This window comes from Euwallacea fornicatus, chromosome 10 (assembly GCF_040115645.1).
Source record: "Euwallacea fornicatus isolate EFF26 chromosome 10, ASM4011564v1, whole genome shotgun sequence".
Classification (NCBI taxonomy): Eukaryota; Metazoa; Arthropoda; class Insecta; order Coleoptera; family Curculionidae; genus Euwallacea; species Euwallacea fornicatus.
Window position 1 is genome coordinate 2,283,070 of NC_089550.1, and position 19,216 is coordinate 2,302,285.

The 19,216-nt window shown below is 38.2% G+C and overlaps 1 protein-coding gene across 12 annotated transcripts in view; it reads left to right on the top strand.

Moving 5' to 3' along the window:
• Hr3 (Hormone receptor 3) overlaps positions 1-16,406 on the top strand; it is a 76,313-nt gene extending 59,907 nt beyond the window's left edge. For 3 of the 12 annotated variants that reach the window (XM_066287006.1, XM_066287007.1, XM_066287008.1), the window contains exons 2-12: positions 2,688-3,115; positions 7,991-8,218; positions 9,245-9,413; positions 9,959-10,149; positions 10,354-10,511; positions 10,800-10,971; positions 11,121-11,393; positions 11,658-11,882; positions 11,978-12,146; positions 13,500-13,656; positions 13,752-16,406. In XM_066287006.1, coding sequence (XP_066143103.1) covers positions 2,947-3,115; positions 7,991-8,218; positions 9,245-9,413; positions 9,959-10,149; positions 10,354-10,511; positions 10,800-10,971; positions 11,121-11,393; positions 11,658-11,882; positions 11,978-12,146; positions 13,500-13,605 — 1,860 coding nt within the window. In that variant the 5' untranslated portion in view covers positions 2,688-2,946 and the 3' untranslated portion in view covers positions 13,606-13,656; positions 13,752-16,406. The remainder of the gene's footprint in view (positions 1-2,687; positions 3,116-7,990; positions 8,219-9,244; positions 9,414-9,958; positions 10,150-10,353; positions 10,512-10,799; positions 10,972-11,120; positions 11,394-11,657; positions 11,883-11,977; positions 12,147-13,499; positions 13,657-13,751) is intronic. The other 9 variants (XM_066287012.1, XM_066287013.1, XM_066287011.1 and 6 more) reach the window with 7 other exon arrangements.
• The last annotated feature ends 2,810 nt before the right edge of the window (positions 16,407-19,216 follow it).

Consider the following 19,216-nt stretch of genomic DNA (forward strand, 5'->3'; position numbering starts at 1 on the left):
GTTGGCACGACATAGATCAAATTCTAGAAAGCTGTAACTCACACGTGGCCTAATGGAAAATTTTAGCAAATTTAAATTGTATCCATTCACAAGGTTAAAAGCAGTGCTGTTGGCTTAACTGACTGTAGCAGTAAAATTAAGTAAAATTAAAGCGTTGTCTTCATTTCATTCATAGTTACAAAATATACAATTATCTGCATTGTTCTTGGGCGGAGCAAAAAACGCTAGTGTCGCCATCTTTGTGTGGAAAAGGCATTTCGATTTCATAATTTACCATTTTTTTTTCTGGTAAAGTCCCACCCTGCACTATTAAGTAAATATTGTTAAACCACGTCTTATCAGATTTTTCTACCAAAGTACTTATGTACATTCACGACTAGAGAAACAACAATAAGTGGGTTCAAAATTCCAAAACTCTTGGAAGAAAGCCGGGATTTAAAACATTTATATGCGATTATGAAACAAAAAAAAATACGATTTTATCTGTATGGCGATATGAACATTAGAAAATCGATCATTTTCCCTCAAAAAAGCGATAAAGTCCTGCCCCGAAAAGGCCTTGCAAGGTCGCCTATCTCCACTCCACCGTCTGTCGTATCTGCATTATTGCGTCACAGCAAACAGAATTTCTTCCCGAAAGCTAGAAATTCGTAATTGAAAAAGAACATAAAGACAAATTGATAAAAAGAGGCAAAGATAATCGGCCAAGTTTCTTATCAAAGGCAACGTCGTTATTTCGCGTTGCCGGCGTGCCTGGAGTCACGAAGGTCAATGAACCTCCAAAAGTTTTTGGCTCAAGTTTATCGAACCCGGCCCGCTTATTTACCTTTTCGAACCACATCATCCGTTATGAATTATTTACCTAATTCCCAGCATTTTCCTTTATTATTTCGCGAATCTTTTTTCGGTCCTTACCCCAGCCTCACAGATTTCCATTCAACCTGAACATACCTGATGACGTCATTTGAAGCTCATGTCGATCATTTTGGCGGTGTTGCCATGCAGCTGCCATCGCAAGGTCATGTGGATCTTGTGGCCGTCGCTGCTGTGGTACTTTCCAAAATTATTCCTCGTGTGTATTCTGCTTTCGGTTCTGGTTATTGCGTTTAAATTGCATCCGGTACGTCAATGTTTTTAAAATTATATTTTTCAAATTATTTTTTCCTGTTTGAAGATTGTGATCTAGACGCCCCTGCTTACGTTAGCTTAGAACACGTCTTTAAAATTACACGCTACCTTTACAATTCTCCCTGTACGCTAAAGCGTTGACGAATCGTAATGTTCCTAAACCCATTAAATTTTAGAATTTATTTCTTTCATTTCTGCTTTTGCCACCCGCTTCCCCCGTTCAAAATTACATTCAATACGTCCCTGCTTTTACGTGACTCATAGGAGATTCTTCTTAACCGTAGAGAACCTTTCGGCATAAGCAAAATTATTGACGTCTCAGTGTTTTTTTTTTACATTTGAAAATTCTCTGCAAAATCTGGCAAACCGTCTATCTACGTTAATCATTAGGAGAATATTGACAGATATCTGTGACACAAATGTTCCAAGCGATGACTTTATGTCGAGTAACAATTAATATTTTCTATTAGTTTAACAATTGCTCTTGCCCTACGCCCATGACTTTTGATAAATATTATTCGACATTTTAAGTTTTATAGTTGAATTTTAAACACTGAAAACTCGGCCTATTTTACCTGTCAAATTTACGTTCAGTACACATCTGCTTTTATTATACTTAAAAGAGAACCATTCAAATTACAATCACTACGTCACCCAGTATAAATTGAACCATTGGTGTAGTTAAAATCCAGCTGTTTTTGAATTTTATATTTTTTATTTTATTTTTTGTTCCCACTGGTTCTTACTAGAAAATCGCTTTCTGTACGTCCCTGCCTTTATTGAATTAAAATATAAGTTTTTCGGAATTCATAAAATTGTTACATTGCTCAGAACACAGGAAAAGGTTGACGTATCACTGTATTTTTAGACTCAGCAATTTTTAGAAATCATTCGTTTGAATTCCACTTTTTCGCCGTGCTTCTAGGGCACCACTACGATAATTTTTCAAATTGTGAAGAATCTTTATAACGCTCAAGGTGCACTAAATCATGAACGTACTTAGGCACCAGTAATATTTTCAATTTCGATTCATTCAATTTTATTATTTATAGTTTTCGCTGAATTTTAATTCAAAACCATTCCCTCCCGCTTCTCCTGGATTAAACTGCGCATTTTTCGAATTAGAAAAAACGTTTAGACCAGTCAGTGGCTGATCTATAGGCGCAAAACAAATCACGAGGATCGACATCTCCCCTTCAGTGCGACAATAATATGATTCCAATATAGCCCCGGAAGCAGTCGGGTTCAAAATAAACCCGAACAAACAGGTTTAAACACTAATAAAAGCAATTTAAATTTTCTGATTTGATTGAAGTAGTTATTATTAAAACGAGATGATTGCGGTAATAATTGTTGCTGTGTTGTGACGCTCCGAGTTCAACAACCTCCAATAGAAATATTTCACTTATTTGTGAAATTACCAATGACCCTTTATCGTCACAAGTCTCGAGCGCGTTTTAGTCGTTTTTTTCGCATTCACTCATTCATCCTCCTTTAGTCACCTTCCTTCCTCTACTCAGATGGTGCGTTTGGGGTGCACTCTGCCTTGATCTTTCCAGGTCCTCCCTAAGCGCGAGATGGAGGTCGACGTCATCTACAAGCATCCGGAACTTTTCCTAAAAATCTCCAAATTGTTGCTCTTTGTGACGTAAGCGGTTCAGTGACCCGTCAATAATCGTCTATAATATTGTACTAAGCTCGTCTCACCTGGACCTAGATCGGGTGAACGGGACGGTCGACTACGTGCGCCATGCGCCCCCTGAGGTTTGGGAGCATCAGGGGTCGAACTTTAGTGTTTAACAGTGTGATTTGTGAAAAATGGACAATTTTCCTGACTTGTTCGGCAACGACGAAGCTTGGGGTGTAGCCGGTGAAACCAGCAACGGGAGAGATTTGTACAGGCAGGATTCGAGCTCGGTGGACTCGTCCACGCCACCGCCACCGGGTTTAGATCCGGAAGAGAGGAAGAGTGCCAATTCTATTAGAGGTACGGTTCAGTTTGGTTCGGTTAAACCATAGATAAATGTACATGTTACCGCTACAAATCAACATTCTAGATTCTTCCGTCTGGGAAATAATAACTTTTCAAGCTTTGAAGGAATTCTTCATTAATTTATTGTTTTGCATCTATAGCCTTGAAAGCTGCCAGAATACCCCACAGTATGTTGGTACATAATTTCTATTTTTAATCCGGTTAACCCCCAGATGGGAGAGCACACCCTTTCACAAATTAAAATCTAAATTATTGCATTTGGGACTAATTTTTTTCTAATTTAGTGGAGGATGTTCGTTAATTGAACACGACAGTTAGGCATCGCACCATTTCCACTGTACATAAGTAAATAATTATCATTTTCACACGGTTAAATGCTAGAAATAATTTAAATAAACGCATCCGTACAAACATTTCTTAAGCAACTTTTTGAACGAAAGTCTCTCGTGAATACGAAATTTCATGACGACGTTTCGGTTTTCTAGGTATATCATCAACTTATATTTTTCCGCTGGCGCCCAAATTGGATTTTATTATTTTTCGATATGGAGTCGTTTGCCCAAACTCTTCCTCGCGTCTTTCACGCAACAACAGTCGTATACGGAACACTAATAATTTCCACACTCGTGCGGTAAAACCTCGCCTCAAAACCTAAAAAATCCAATGTGGAAAAAAAACGGAACTTTATCTTCACATTCGCGTTTGATAGATTTCGCCTATTTGCTAAAATAAAAGGGAATTTTTTGTATATTTTTAAATGCATCATTTTGGCTTTATAAAAGTTTGTCATGAACCTGAACGGTTGGAGCCATTTCGCTTTCGTTATTACGTTACTAACGTAATCTTGAGACTCCCAACAAAGTTTTACCATCACAAAGAAGCATTTTTTGTTGAGCAGCAAATTGAGCGACTTCGGCCAACTTCACGGCGTCGTATCTCCGCAGATAACCGAAGTGGGGCTCGTAAAACGGGCCCCCTGGATGGGGAATTCAATTTTAAAAGAGCAAGTTTATATTTACTTCTCAAATAACCTAAAACGCTGGTATCTTGAGTAGTACGGCCTTTAGTATAGTAAATGGAAAAATTATTTTAATTAAAGGTTACAAGACAGGGCGTACGGGGTATGTCTTCCTTTATTCTAATAAAGCGTCGCGTTTATTGCTTTCCCTTTTTTCCTCTCCGTTATAATTTCCTTTGCTTTCCTACAAACAGGTGAAAATTGCCATAATTTTTATTGACTAATTATTGTAGATTAAATTCAAATACTTATCTAATTTTGAAAGAGTAATAAAGCGGGAGAAAACAACAAAAATGAACGAAAAAATAGAGCGCAAATCATATCACTGAAAAATATCGAAAGCAAAAACAAACTAATGCAAAAATTCAGGCTCCAAAAATTTATTTCACGTCAATTTTACTGTTTACTTACTCGTTCCCTTACTTTGCATCTCATTTCTGCCTTCCAGAGAGAATTTTTCTGTTATTACTATATCGTAGAGGTTCAATTCGCCCAATCCAATGAAATAATACACAAGACTAGAAATGTACCTGGACACCCAGTGAGGCCCACTTTCTCCTTAAACTATCTAAGTCTAGCTCGGTGATGAGAAGACCATGATCTATGACATCAGAAGTCTGCCATAAATTGAAAAAAAAAAAAAAAACTACAGGTTTTATCATTCAGATCAGGGCTTGAGTTTCAGTTTTGAATTATGATTTCGTTGCCTTCCAGCAGTCCCTCTAATTGAATTGGTACATCCAGGTATTCATCATTTACTATTATCAAAACCATTGACGTTAAAGAAGTGGATGTAGTAAACAACAGCCGGCATAGCACTAAAATTGGTCCCGTTTTATGAGTTCAAGACCGCCACGTGTTTGTACCTCGGGATGTCATATTGTCATCTGGAATGAGTCATGTGGGCCTAAACAATCGCCATATGTGACGCATAAGCAGTTGTGGTGACGTCACGTCCGCCAATTTGACGGCTATGGATTAGTGACCAAAGGGTGGAACAAACCGTGCCTCATCCAGTACTTCTTTCGATGATCCTCGATCAATGTTGAATGAGAGTTTTTTTTTTGCAACTATTACCAAAATGGGACTAAATCCGGCAACGTTGTGTGGTGAACGCATTATATTAGAAACGCAAATCGATTCGCACATGAAATGTTGTAGTAGAGTATGGTGAATTAAATAAGTCATATAATGGGTATTAAAATCTAATAATGGCGAGGTTGTTAACCTCAGGCGCTGCCGAGCCGCTTTTATGTAATAACAACAGTTAAATTATTAATATCGGCTTATTAAACAATTAATTAACGCAATTGATCTTTTGGTTTGGTTGCAGAAATAGACCAGTAGCCAACAATTAAAGTGCAGGTGTTAATTGATTTGTCGCTTTGCTTTTAGAAGGCGGTATCTGCCACCTTAATGGATTTGATTAACAAAAAAGACTTAAAAGTTTTTCAGTTATTTATCTGACAAGTGCAGAAATTGAAATTTTACCGCACGCAGATTACACTTTAGGTTAATTCGGTTCGATTTCGCTTCATATTATTCAGTCGACAATCGAGTTCCACAAAGACGCTTTCACTGATGTTGGGCAGAATATACGTCCTGCAAATGAACGTGTATTAACTGTGCTCTCTTCTGTAAATCGAATTGAATTTTAGCGTGCGGAAAAGTTTTTGCGCACAGTCGTGCCGTTTTACCACCCCCGTCTCAATTTAAATCGACAGGTTGACATTGCCCGTCGAAATGTTTGACACTGACTCTGACCAAGACGTTATGCGTGAGGTAAAACCACGTGCGATAAAGTGCCACTTCCATCCAGCAACATGTACGGTAAAGACATTTATCACACGTTTTCGTGAAAAAAAAAATACAGTTTTGTTATTAGCAGTATTTCTAATACGTGTCGATTGGGTGACGCAGAGCATTATGTTGTACTCCTTGTATGAATATGTAGCAAAATAGCATTTTTTTATTGCCCCATTTTCCCATTTCATTTACAAAAATAACAATAAAATTTATCTGATTAGGCATACAAAAATACTTGCCGAAAAATTTCCGATTAGGGGTCAGTGGCACTGTGGGTTGGGTAAAAATATACACTTGTGAATAATAAAAAGCTCAGTTATTATTTCTTTGTGTTGTTGGAATGCTTTAGAGCGATAAAACAGTATGAGCGTGTTTTATTCCTGTCGAATGTTTAGATTAAATAATCGAAAATTATAAATGTTGCCGTGAACTAAAACTCAAGATTATAGTAAGGTAAAGGTCAGACAAATAATTGATCTAGTTCCAGCTTGAAACGAACAAACTAAGTCCAAACGAAAAGCACCAGCAAAGCGCAAAATTGAGATCAGATCAAATTACCATAAAACGGAGAGGAAAATAACAAATAGAGAGGACAGAGAAAACTAACAACAATTAATATTATCGGAAAATCGCAAAATTGGATTAAAAAAATGTAAATATTCAGTTTACTAGCAATTTGATAAAAACAAAAAAACTCCCAGTAATTGGAAAAATAGTGATTTCCACAAGGGAGGAAAACACTACTGTTACTTTCGTTCATAATTTTAGGCCCGAAGGGAAACAGAGGTATTCGATATTCGAAGATGTTTGACGCACTGTCCCTTAGAGATCTGTCTTTAATTTTTTCTATAGGAAATCATCTATTTTACAACAAAAAATGAGGATATATTATGCGTAATTACCATGTGTAATGACGAAAATACTTTCACAGGACACAAAAGGCTTTCCTGAACACTGCGCCCCACTTTGGAGAACAAAATCTATGTGTTTCCGCGAATGGAAGCGTCTCGCTAACTCTGAAGTCGAAAATATGGAGACTCTAAGGGCCTGTCCGATCCTGGATCTTTTTTTTAATTATTTTTAATTTTTTTCTATTCTCCTTTTTTTTCGTTTTAGTTTTATGTTTTATTTTTTCTCCTTAGGTCTTTTGTTACTAATTCTTTACGGTTTTAATTTGCATATGGGTCCACAAACCCATCTCCAGGACTCGGAATTTCATATTCCAAAACCCTAACCTGTAATGTCTTTCATTTCAATTTTTAACTGTTACAGAACAGAAATTTTGAACAAATACGTGTAAAACTGGAAATGTTCATTTTACGAATTTCTCGTTTCTTTATTCGTAGGCGCACTTTTTTACCGCTGCAAATTGAATTTTGAATGTTTCGTTGTGGATTGATGATTCTGAGATTTCAAATCTTTTTTTTTACAATTGAAATTTCTCAAAATTTTTGGAAAAATTTTATTTTATCCCGTAGATATTTCAATTTCTGACGATGAATAAATAAATTTATGTCATTAAAATGCACAAAGTTTTCTTGCGCTCTTCGTTTGCTCAAGGTGCGTATTTAATTTCTGACGTATAAACCATTGAGAATAGGGTGTGTAAAGAACGCCCTACAAATTTTAACAATATTTAGAAATTCAGGTTACTGACTCCTTTCTCTACTAACCCATTACGGTTCTCTGTTTTCCTATTGCGGATTATCCAAGTGAATATAATTTTTCTTTTATCCTGCGTGGGAATAACGCCTCACACACAAGATGGGGTTGTTGGAGCGGGGAAACTGCACCCCAATCTGAGCTGAAACCAACTGAGAAATATTTTATTTTTAAACGTTATTTCGAAACCATAAAGGACAAAATGCGCAATTCGCCACAAACGCATTTAGAAATGGTAATGTGTTTGGTCTAAAGGACTCTACCCAGTATATAAAATTATCTTTTCTTTAAAGTTTTTTGGTCTTTCATTAAGACTTTAATTAACACGAGCCCCCCTCACACGGTACCGCTTCAATTTTAACTATTCTTTTTCTTCATTCCAGCACAAATCGAGATAATACCATGCAAAGTATGCGGAGACAAAAGCAGTGGCGTTCATTACGGCGTCATCACCTGCGAAGGTTGCAAGGGGTTCTTTCGACGTTCCCAGAGCTCAGTGGTCAACTACCAGTGTCCCAGGAACAAAAACTGCGTCGTAGACAGGGTGAATCGAAATCGCTGCCAGTACTGCCGCTTACAGAAGTGCCTCAGGCTTGGAATGAGTCGAGATGGTGAGTACCATATTAGCGCGTCCTTTCCTGCGAGAGCGCGCGGTTATGGTATATTACATAGGAGGCGAAGAAAGTCACTCTTAGTTCCAAGCGTGAAATATTACGCCCACGAATATATCAATTTTTAAAACTCCTTTTCTGAGAATTGGCGCAGAGTCGTAAAGACAAGATTTTATTCAAAACCCTGTAATGTACGAGCCAAAAGTTTAAACACTGCCAGCCGTGAGAAGATCACCCTGATGAACCTAAATCTTCAAGAGGGGCTGAAATCAGTTTACTGGTTCCCGAGATATATCATTTCGACTTTGATTCAAAAGTATATATAAATTTCAATGGTTGAGTACTGTATTTCCCCAACCTTCTATCGCACATTGCAGTTTTAGCAATTTTTACCGACTGACCATTACGACAGACCGACGAAGACACAAGTGCAATTGACCCACATCGCGAACCACCACAACCGTACGGTACGACCACTTTATTAACCGCCTTAACAATATAAATTACAACCTACTCTAACCGTACACACATGCAGGTTCGGATTAGCTGTGTCCATTAACTGTAATTTTCTTACGCACCATGGGAAAACAGCTTTATGTCGTGCCGCAATAAACAAAACACGGAATTACGATCGCAATCTCATCAGCTATATGGCATTCCAAGTTACAAAAAATCTCGGTGGGTCAGACGTAATAACAGACATTCGACAGATGAGTGAAGTGATAAATTGCGCAAATGTAAAATTTTCCTAGGCATCTGCCAAACTGCTAACCTCACTCATTTGTCAACTTCACCTGTCACTGTCCATTATTACGTATTCCAGGACAACCTCTGCAGCCGAGATTCTGTATAAGTTGCCGCAACATGTAACAAATAAAACATGACTGAGTGTTCAAGTACTCGTGACAACTAAATCTGCAATCAGTTATATATCATCCTTCTAACTAATTTCTCCTCACACGTAACGTTGCTTTTGCGCAGTACATTTTGTTGATTGTGAGTAACGGTATCGATGATTTTTTGCAGCGGTGAAGTTCGGGCGCATGTCTAAGAAGCAAAGAGAGAAGGTGGAGGACGAGGTGAGGTTCCACAGGGCGCAGCTAAGGGCGCAGAGCGACTCGGCGCCCGATAGTTCCGTGTTCGAACAGCAGACGCCTTCGAGTAGTGATCAGTTGCACCACAGCTATAATGGAGGGTAAGTTGCTTGTGAATGTGTAGCTAGTTGTAGCAAAGAGAATGAGGGTAGGATGAAGGAGAGAATACTACAGGTTAAGGCGTATTTAAATTAATTTATATACAGGGAGACCCAAGTTTAACCGCCTATATATTATCGCTTTTTCGAACTCCACGCAGATGTGTAAGAATATTTTAATGAAAGTGCTTTATTTCTGATTTTCAACTGTTCGAAATATCAACGTGCAAAGTACAGTAATTTTTGCACTTTTAACTGTCTATAACTAAGAATAAACGGTTCAAATTACAGTCAATAAGGTACTATATTCGCAAATTCGTTTTTCCAGACAAACCGAAGTATTAAATTTGACATCTGTCAATTATTTCTCAAAATTTTCACGAATTTTTGATAGATGTCAAATTTATCAATCAGTTCAAATTTGAGAATAAAAACACAGTTTTTGTTTCACTTTTTTTTTCGCTAAAGAGTTCTGGTTTCGGCCTAAAGATGTTTTCAATGATTATAAACTTGCAAACGTCTTATTGAAATTTTGTCCTTTCACTCAGCTATCCAACATACAACGACGTAGGCTCCTACACCCCCGCCTACTATACCGGACAGACGCAGGTGCCGGTGTCCACGATGGGCTACGACATCTCCGCCGATTACGTGGACAGCACGACGGCCTACGACCCTCGGCCGGGCCTGGACGCCCTCAGCGACACCGGCAGCCTCATGGCCAGTGTCGTCACTACGGGTAAGCACCCTCAATCTGCCTCATTCCGCGCATGTGCAACATCATCGGAAGACATTAACGTGTGTCATGTACATGAATTAAATGCATCTCGGAATCTTCATTTTTCTTGAATCCATCGCCCATTTTTCACGTCGCTCTAGGTAATGAGATTCATTTAATATGTGGACAGAAAATAACCAGCAAATTAACCCCCTACCCTCTCAGGCACTAACACGAGCAATGGTGGTGGAGGTGGTGGCGGTGGGGGTGGCGGTGGCGGGTCGAAGTCCGCCTCCAATTCGCTACCTCTCTCCCCCGAGTCGCGCCCTTTCAAACGTATTTCGCAAACGGCCTCGTCCACTAATCTATCTGGAGGCACCACGGTTAGTATCTTTAAACCCGCTTCAGATTATCCAATCTCACTTTTAAATTTTTGAAATATCGCAATTTTCGTACTCAAATAACACAGGAAATTTGACGTATTTCAAAAGTTACAATAACTCGTACTAGACTTGGATAATCTAAAACGGGTTCCAGGCCCAGTTGGTCACAATCTGCAAATTCATTTTGGTTCGTTAATTTTTGTGATGACCAAGACCAAAAATGATTTTGCAATGATTCGGAGTTCGAAAACTCTCGGCCTAAATCTGCTCAAAAGATGAAATAATCAGGTGATCTCCGTGAAACAAGAGAATGCCTCAGTGGACGGCCTGCAGGTGCCTAGTTACGTGGACAGCACCACGTACGCAAACTCGCCCGTCGGTCAGGGCACGTCGGCCAGACAGGGGCAACAGCACGTCGGCAACGGCGGAGGGGATGAATGTGAGCCTGTGATTTTGCCCAGTAAGTGGTGGAGGGTCTTCGAGTGCGAGTGAGACGTTTTCGCTTCTTCCCATCAACTCCCCATGCCATTCGCTTTGTCATTGACGCTTTTCGCTTTTAGCAAATACTCGAAATTGAGATGAGGAAATTTGAAAAATGAGCGTTTTCAGATCCCAGCCAAATCTCAGAGCTGCTGTCGAAGACAATATCCGACGCGCACACCCGCACCTGCCTTTACTCGATCGAGCACATCCACGAGATGTTTCGAAAGCCTCATGATCTCTCCCGTCTCTTGTACTACCAGAATATGGCGCACGAGGAACTGTGGCTCGATTGCGCCCAAAAACTCACTACGATCATCCAGCAGATCATCGAGTTTGCCAAGATGGTGCCCGGTTTCATGAAACTAAGCCAGGACGATCAGATCGTGCTCCTAAAAGCAGGTAAGCCCGTCATAATACTAAGAACGTAACACCAAGTCCCGCGGGAAGGAGTAACTGCTATTCAAACTTGACCCAGCGACACCTGTCGAATGTTATGCTAAGTTAAACGGTTTCTTACAGAAATCTATACTACGTTTACTTACATGTGTAACTGGAAATCCCCAACTAATACGCCTGTAATTTAAATCCGCTTTCTTCTCAAAACTGAGGATAAATCAACACATTTTTATTTTTATTTGTAATCATTCGTTGTTCTTTTTCCAGGGAGCTTCGAGCTGGCAATTATCCGCATGTCGCGCTACCTGGACCTGTCCCATAATCGCGTCCTTTACGGGGATACCATGTTGCCCCAGGACGCATTTTTCACCTCAGACACGGCGGAAATGAAGCTGGTCAGCTGCGTGTTCGAAGTGTCCAAAGGCCTTGCCGAGCTGAAGCTGACCGAAACCGAGCTGGCGCTCTATTCTGCCTGTGTCCTGTTATCTCCAGGTGGGTAAATCACAAATTTACCTCCTAATTGTATTTTTTTTTCTTGTTAACTGTCGCATTCCGTAGTTACTGACGGTCTGTTTTTCTTATTACAGCTGATTCTGTTTTAGATCGGCCAGGACTGAAAGGGATGGCCGAGATCGGACGGCTGAATCAGGCTGTTTTGCGGGCTTTAAAATTGGAACTTGATAGGAACCACACGATCCCTATCAAGGGAGACGTGACCGTTTGTGATGCCTTGCTTACTAAAATACCTAACTTGAGGTAAGTTAGCTTTCATTCAGGCTTCAATAACAGTGCCCTAATACGAAAAGAGACATAGAACTTTTTTTTTTAATGTGCTCTTCAGCTGATAGATGTTCCGCCGCTGGTTGCGGTGTAGTAGTTTTTTATAAAAGTTTTGAGGAACTTTGAAATCCAGCGGCGTATCTGACTTTTTCTATGCAGAAAAGTCTGCGAGCATGTGTGCAGGTCAACGGTGGACATTTTGAAAATGCGCCCACTCGGTTTTAAATGTGACCTGTATTTTACAAAACTTGTATCCACCGATTTGTTAAATCTCAATTTGATCGAAAACTGTTGGAAATATCCACTTTAGACAACAGCTCTTTTTTCATGTAAAAATATTTAAATTTAATATTTTTCGTATAAAATTGTCAATAAAGTTAAGTACAAAAAGTTTGAGTACTTTTAACCAGTGCCACCCTGTATTACCGACATATAAACAAATACGGCAACTTTCTCATAGAGGTTCAGAAAAAACACAAAAAGTAATGTACAAAATTTCATTAACTTATCTTGCTACGTTTGAAAAATTCTAATAAAAAACCATCATTATAAGTGAACTTTTCATACCCTGTATATATAAAACAAAGCGCCTTTCGATATGTGTTTATATCAAATTTTCGTCATATTTGGGCCTAAAATACGTGGTTGAATAGGATATCTTGAATATTAATTGAAGATTTGAATTTCGTTCACAAAACTCTCGTAGTAGCTTGATAAACAGAGGTGTACTCGAGCAATTATATTTGAAAATTTTCGGAATCTATCCTGAGGTTGAAAACAGAACTTTTCGTTTTTGTTTTTCTAATAGAGTAAAAAGTATTCCGCCTCTGATTACAATATATATAAGTGCAATAAATTTTTAATTTAAATTATTTTTAGAAACTTGACATTTTCATTATTCAAAAGTAAGGGCGGTAACAGTTCGGTCTAATGTTCTGAAATATTTACTGAAACAAAAATACCATAAATATAAATTTTTGAAAGCAACAGTTCCGCCTTTGGTTGCAGCATAGTGCAATGCGTAGTCCATGAGACCCTCAGGGGCGTACTAGGCGAGTATTTGAAGACATGCAGTACCAATGTTTAACTTACTGCATAAAATATTTTCAATTATTTTTTAAATAATAAAGAGACGTGTTTCGTCACTGGTTATAAAATGAGACAATATTTTAAATATTTAGATATATTCTAATTTCCTAAAAACCAGCGGGGTACCACCAGGAGGGTGTTCCACAAACGAATTATTGATAGCCTTTTTCGAACCCAAAAACTGACTTATTGGACAAACAGTGCCACAACCGTTATGACTAATTTCGTTTTGCATTTTAGGGAAATTAGTTTGTTGCACATGGACGCTTTGGGCAAACTGAAGAGATCTGCGCCTCATCTGGATTTTCCTGCCCTGCACAAAGAACTGTTCAGCGTGGACAGTTGAAAGCTTTACAGGCTTTGTTGTGAGTCATAAGGGCAACCTTGTGTAGCTACTGTAAGTAGCCTCCTCAATCAACCCTCCAAAAGACTCCCACGTCAATTTTCCACTCAGATTTCAAAACTAACGCTTAAGCATTCTCTCTGTTTCAGATTCCTTCATACTGATGTATCGGCCTTACATGCATAAATTTAAAGTAATATACATAATAATAATAATTAAATTATAATTTTTTCGTTACTTGTGAGTGACCTTTGGTAAATTAGGGAAACAGCAACGACCAGCAGATGATGGTAAATGGGAAAAAACCGCATCGGACTGTGATATATTGTAGTAATGAGCCAGACCCTGGTTTCAAAGTACAACTTCTTGTTTGTTGATATCTCTGTTATTTAGGGGCCCCAAAAACGCACCCCTGAGGAGTGCCGGGACCCTGTTTGTTGTTCTATACAGTGAGTTTATAATGTTTACAAAAGGTGCTAATGTGGTATATAATGTCTCTTTGCGGTTTTTTGGTTTTGCCATTATGGGCCTTTTTGGCACCGGAGATACAGGTGTCACCAGTTCAAGTGGAAACATGCGGACTATATTAGTAGGGGAAGGACCGCGCGAGGTTTAGCATGCCTCCGACAAAGATCGACGACGCCGGTTGCGCGGCCAACGGCTAATGTGGGCGGAGTCAATGCGGTCGACGCCTCCACTCCGATGTTTAGATTAGTATCGATTTTCGAAACGTTTAAAAATATCACAGCAAAAAGTGTCAATGCAAATTTAAAAACTAATGATTCATCCATCGCGAAAACTTATATTAGTAAAAATTCTGAAACGGTAAGACATATGGTAACACTGTACTGGCTCCGCCCACGTCAGCCACTAGCCTTGCAACTCATTCGTTGGTCTTTGTCGGAGGCATGTTAAACCTTGCGCAATTCTTCTCCCACTTACACAAATCCTATGTTTCCACTTAAACTGGTGATATCTGTATGCAACTATCAATGCATGCACGTAGCCGGGAGAAATTTAAGTGAAGCCGAAAGGGCCTTGAAGTCTGCCCTTACGCCCTATGATATCTGCGTTCTACACACACTTTACATGTAAAACCACCATGTTCGGAAATAGTAAAGATTTATTTTAGTTGATAAAGGAGCTAGACCTTAGAGAGCGTTTATAATTAAATATACATATTATAACGTATACTGAATTTATCATATTTATAAAAAGAAATCACTTTAGTTTTAGTCGAGTAGCTGGAATACAATACAATATAGAAGACTGTATGCTTAATACAATTAAATAAAGTACATACGTGAGTTTTTACTATTTTTGACACGGCGTGGTGCTCTTCTTTAAGTTAAGTTTTACTTATCGGTGACACTCGATTTTATAAAAAGTATAATTATTATTGAAACAAAGGATATATGTATAAAGAATTTAATGATATAGATTGATAGAATGGATATTTATAAAAATAGAAACTTTTACCTGATTTCGACTTTCAGCTTTTTATTCGATCGACCTGATGAACTGAAATTTTGTGACGTCGCCTTTCAGGCTACTTTCCCAGCAGAGACTAGTCTGAAACCGACCTAAACTTAATGTAATAATAAGGATTATGAATCTTATTGTTGTTCACTAAAAATATTATAAGATATACATAGTAGCATGGAGATTACATAAACACAACTTTTCATTTGATTATAACTATTTTAGTACCTAATTAACGTTGAGCTAGGGGCACCACTTGCGTCCCTCTTGCGTTCTATAGAAGACGAGAGCTAATGTCGAGTAGAGAGCTTCAGTAAATTTAACGAAATTCGGCACACATTCACTTAATGAAATGAGGAAAACGTGGACAAAAATAAGTAAAAAAGACTGCAGCGTATATTTATAATTACTTCTATACAAGTAACCGTTTAGGTTAAAAGTTTACTATTTGGCACCATTATACCCAACAACTTAGCGAATATAATTATTATTAATTAACTGTTAAAATTAGAGACTTTTTTACCATTATTACTGATAAAGAGGACGTTTTTAGCTTCAAGTTCGATTTGAAATACTCAGATAATGGCAGCCATTCATCGCAATCATCGCACCAACCCCAAACATCTTTCAGTTGTAGTAGCCACTGCTAATAAGTACCCTTCTAAACGAATCTAAATTAAGCTTTTCATACCCTAGGCAGCAGTTATTTATCACACTTCAAGCTTAGTTTGGTTCAAAATCGCCTTTGTGGGCATTAAATGCAGGTCAAAGTTTCAAAAACTGTGGCTTTTGCGGGAGAAATTTGAGTAGGTGTGGTAGGCAACCAACAATTGCATGCGATTTTAATTGTTTTGCGTCTCTCTCTAACTCATATCGGAGATGAGTGAAGACGCGCACTGCATTCTTAGTTGTTTAGTTGATTTTTGGATTTATTTTTTGCATGATTTGCGCATGTAATGCTTATTGCTTGGCTATGCATTGCACGATGACCATACAGGGCGTACCATATCATCAGGGAGACATTTCAGGGAACGATAGTCCTTTTTAAAGCAATAAATAAGTGCTACTAGAGCCACGGTTAAAAACGCAACATTTTCGATATGAAGGGGACAAAGCTTAACGTTGATTCTGGTATTTTGCGTTTTATTCTTGAGTTAAACTTTTGAAAGTTCGTATAACTATTTTTTTTAAACCTTCTAAAACCAAATGTAAAAATTGTCTCGAACCATATACAGGGTGTTATATTTTTTTGGGTCACACACAACTTTATGCTTCGCAATTTGCAACATTTAATCAATTTTCAAAAAAATAGAAATACATTTTTTTTTTAATTATAAAAATTGCTGAAAATGTGCCATTCTGTATATTGAATATGGTGCGTTTCTAGCCATGAGTTTATTAGAATTTTTTTGTTTTTTTACACAGTAATATCGCTCCCTGAAATGTTTCTATGACAGCATGCAGCACCCTGTATAAATTCCTAATCCCCAACTCAAATTGACCTGTGTGTGCTGCATCCATATTTCGGCAGCATACCAAATTCGACTCATCCCATAGGGACTGAAAAATTTCTATGGTCAACTCCTCTACCTCTTCCAAAGGTCGACTTCTAACAACGGTTTAGATTTCAGCGGGTTTCGGACTTACTCTATTACCCAAGCCTCCCTCTCCGAGAAGTACCATCAGAAGCCTCCTCGACCGAGCCTCGGGTGGTTCGAAAGTTTTTTAAAGCCATCACGGATTCTTCAGAATTTGCTTAAAGCTGGTTAAAACATATTCCACTTTTCACTTTTTATCTTAACTGGTTGCACCTAGTTAGCGTAACTGGACCGCTAAAATTTCCCCTTTTAGCCGGTTGCATCAAATTTTGTGTTGGTCGTTACTAGTCACCTCGTCCTACCTTCCACCACCTAATCCAGGGCTTCTAAAGCTTCCCTTAAAGTGGTTTGAAGTACTTTCGGCTTTACAGCAGAGCGCTACTAGAATCTCGAAGATCTGCTTAAAGTCGGTCATCGTCAGTTAAGAGCGATTAAAGCCGTGTAGTACAAATTCCGTTTTTGGCATTTCTGAATTAATCAAATTCAATTTTTCAAGTTGTTCGACTTTCAAGCGCCTCAAGGGCGCTAAACTAACATCCTTTTTGAAGAGAGTCCACGTTAAGGTTTAAGTCCTGGTGTCCCTCACCTCAGCCCTTGTATTTCAAGCTTTCATCATCGCATAAAATCACCGCATCATCTAATACAGTTCGAGCATCATCATTCACATGACCTGAACCAACCTCGGCACACTCTTTTAAGGCACTTGATTCACTGATCAGTTTCATGCAGGAACTTTGCACATGATCACAGCATCAACCACATAGCACAAGACATTGCCGGCTAAGTAAGATTTAATGGAAAATTGTACCTTAGAAAACTTCAATTTGCGGATTTAATTTATGCATTCTTAATTTGAATTTTGAAGTATTCTTGGACCAAACTAGGGTTGGAATGGAAAAGACCTTTTTGTGCAATACGATGCAGTAATTGAGCGCGAAATGTTGCCGTCTCAAGCCTCAGTTTGTTGAGCGCTTTTCGCGCTTAATTGCTGTCCAATTTATCCATAAAAAAACCTTAGTAAGACCCAGTGTTTATGCAATTTCTTTCCAAAAAATGCCAGGAAAATAATAGTTCTGTAATGTTAAGTTAGGTTAAACAGTTTCTTGCTTTACTTGGTTGCAACCTAAGTCAGAAATTGAGCAAAACTTGAGAACAGTGGGTGCGTTAATGATAATTTTTTGACGAAGGTTGCCCCATTTTTGACGGCTATAAAAAGGCTGTTTTGTATTAAGCTTATAATGCATTACAGACCGCCATATACAGTTATGGTCTCTCATGTACGTTTTTATAGTCGATCTGTTTTGTAAAAAAATTGAATCAGGGTTTGGCAGAGGGTAAAAGGTTTACGCTACGTTTCGTTATTGTATACATACCTTTAATCAGTTGTAACAGCTACGTTTAAACATAATTCTCTAATGTACGTTTGGAGAGAACATTTGTACATTATCCTTTTTAATTTATTAGAATTATTATTATAAAACCTACTGGTGAAAATTTTAGTGTAGATGTTGCTAACCTTATTTTTTGTTTATATATTTTATTATTTCTGTTGGTAAATGTAATGCAAATCGCAATTCGCTAGTGTTTTGTTAATATTTTTGTTATACTGGGTGCGCCAATGGCTAAGCGACGCTACTCCTCTCTTCAAAACGATAAGAAGGGCGAAGCTGTTTAAACCAGAGAGAAGCCGTCCTTCTTTTTTGAGACTTAAGTTCCGCCGTGTACGACGGTGCCCAACCGTCCTTAGTTCTCCAAATATTGAGGAAGTTTAAAATTAGAAGAACTAATTAATTTTTATTTCTAAACCTCCACCCCAATCGAAAACTCTATTCAGTGCAGAAAACTTGAAATCCCTTGCACTCTACAAGTATTTTTTCAACTAGTTCCTCCGCCCGAAATACCACACTCTGTGCTGAATACGGACCTGGATTCTCCCTCCTGAAGTCAAGCCCATTTAGTTTTGAATCCAAAACTATTTGATTTCTGACGTTTCATGAACCAAAATTCCATCATCAGTGTTTTCCACGTGGGCTTTTTCTGCGACCTTGTTGAGACGGCCTGCCAGCAACTATCGCAGGTGTTACTTAAGTTTTCCCCTTATTAGACCGAAAAGAAAAAGAGCGAATTTAGAAATTTTATTACGTTACAATGAATAAATCGCTAAACAGAAAACGTCCCTGTAAGCAGCACAACTTTCGTTTCAAATCAGTTGAATGGAATAAATTGTTGATATTTTACCAGATCGGTTTACGTTTTTTTTTTTAAGTAAAACTGGAAAAACAGTAAACGTGCTGTTTGCTGATTTGCGAACATTCCGTAAAACCAATAATGCCTTTGCCAGAACATTGCCGTTGAAAGAAGAATTTTTAAGGCAAGCAGCCAAATTAGTGGGTGACTTTACTTTTAAAAAAAATCCAGGTCTGTATTTAGGATATTTCAGTGGTTAACCACAATTAAAAAAATATATATGGGGTCCACTCGTAGAACAGAGAACATTGAAAATCTCTTGTATTAAACAATTTTTCATTAGACAT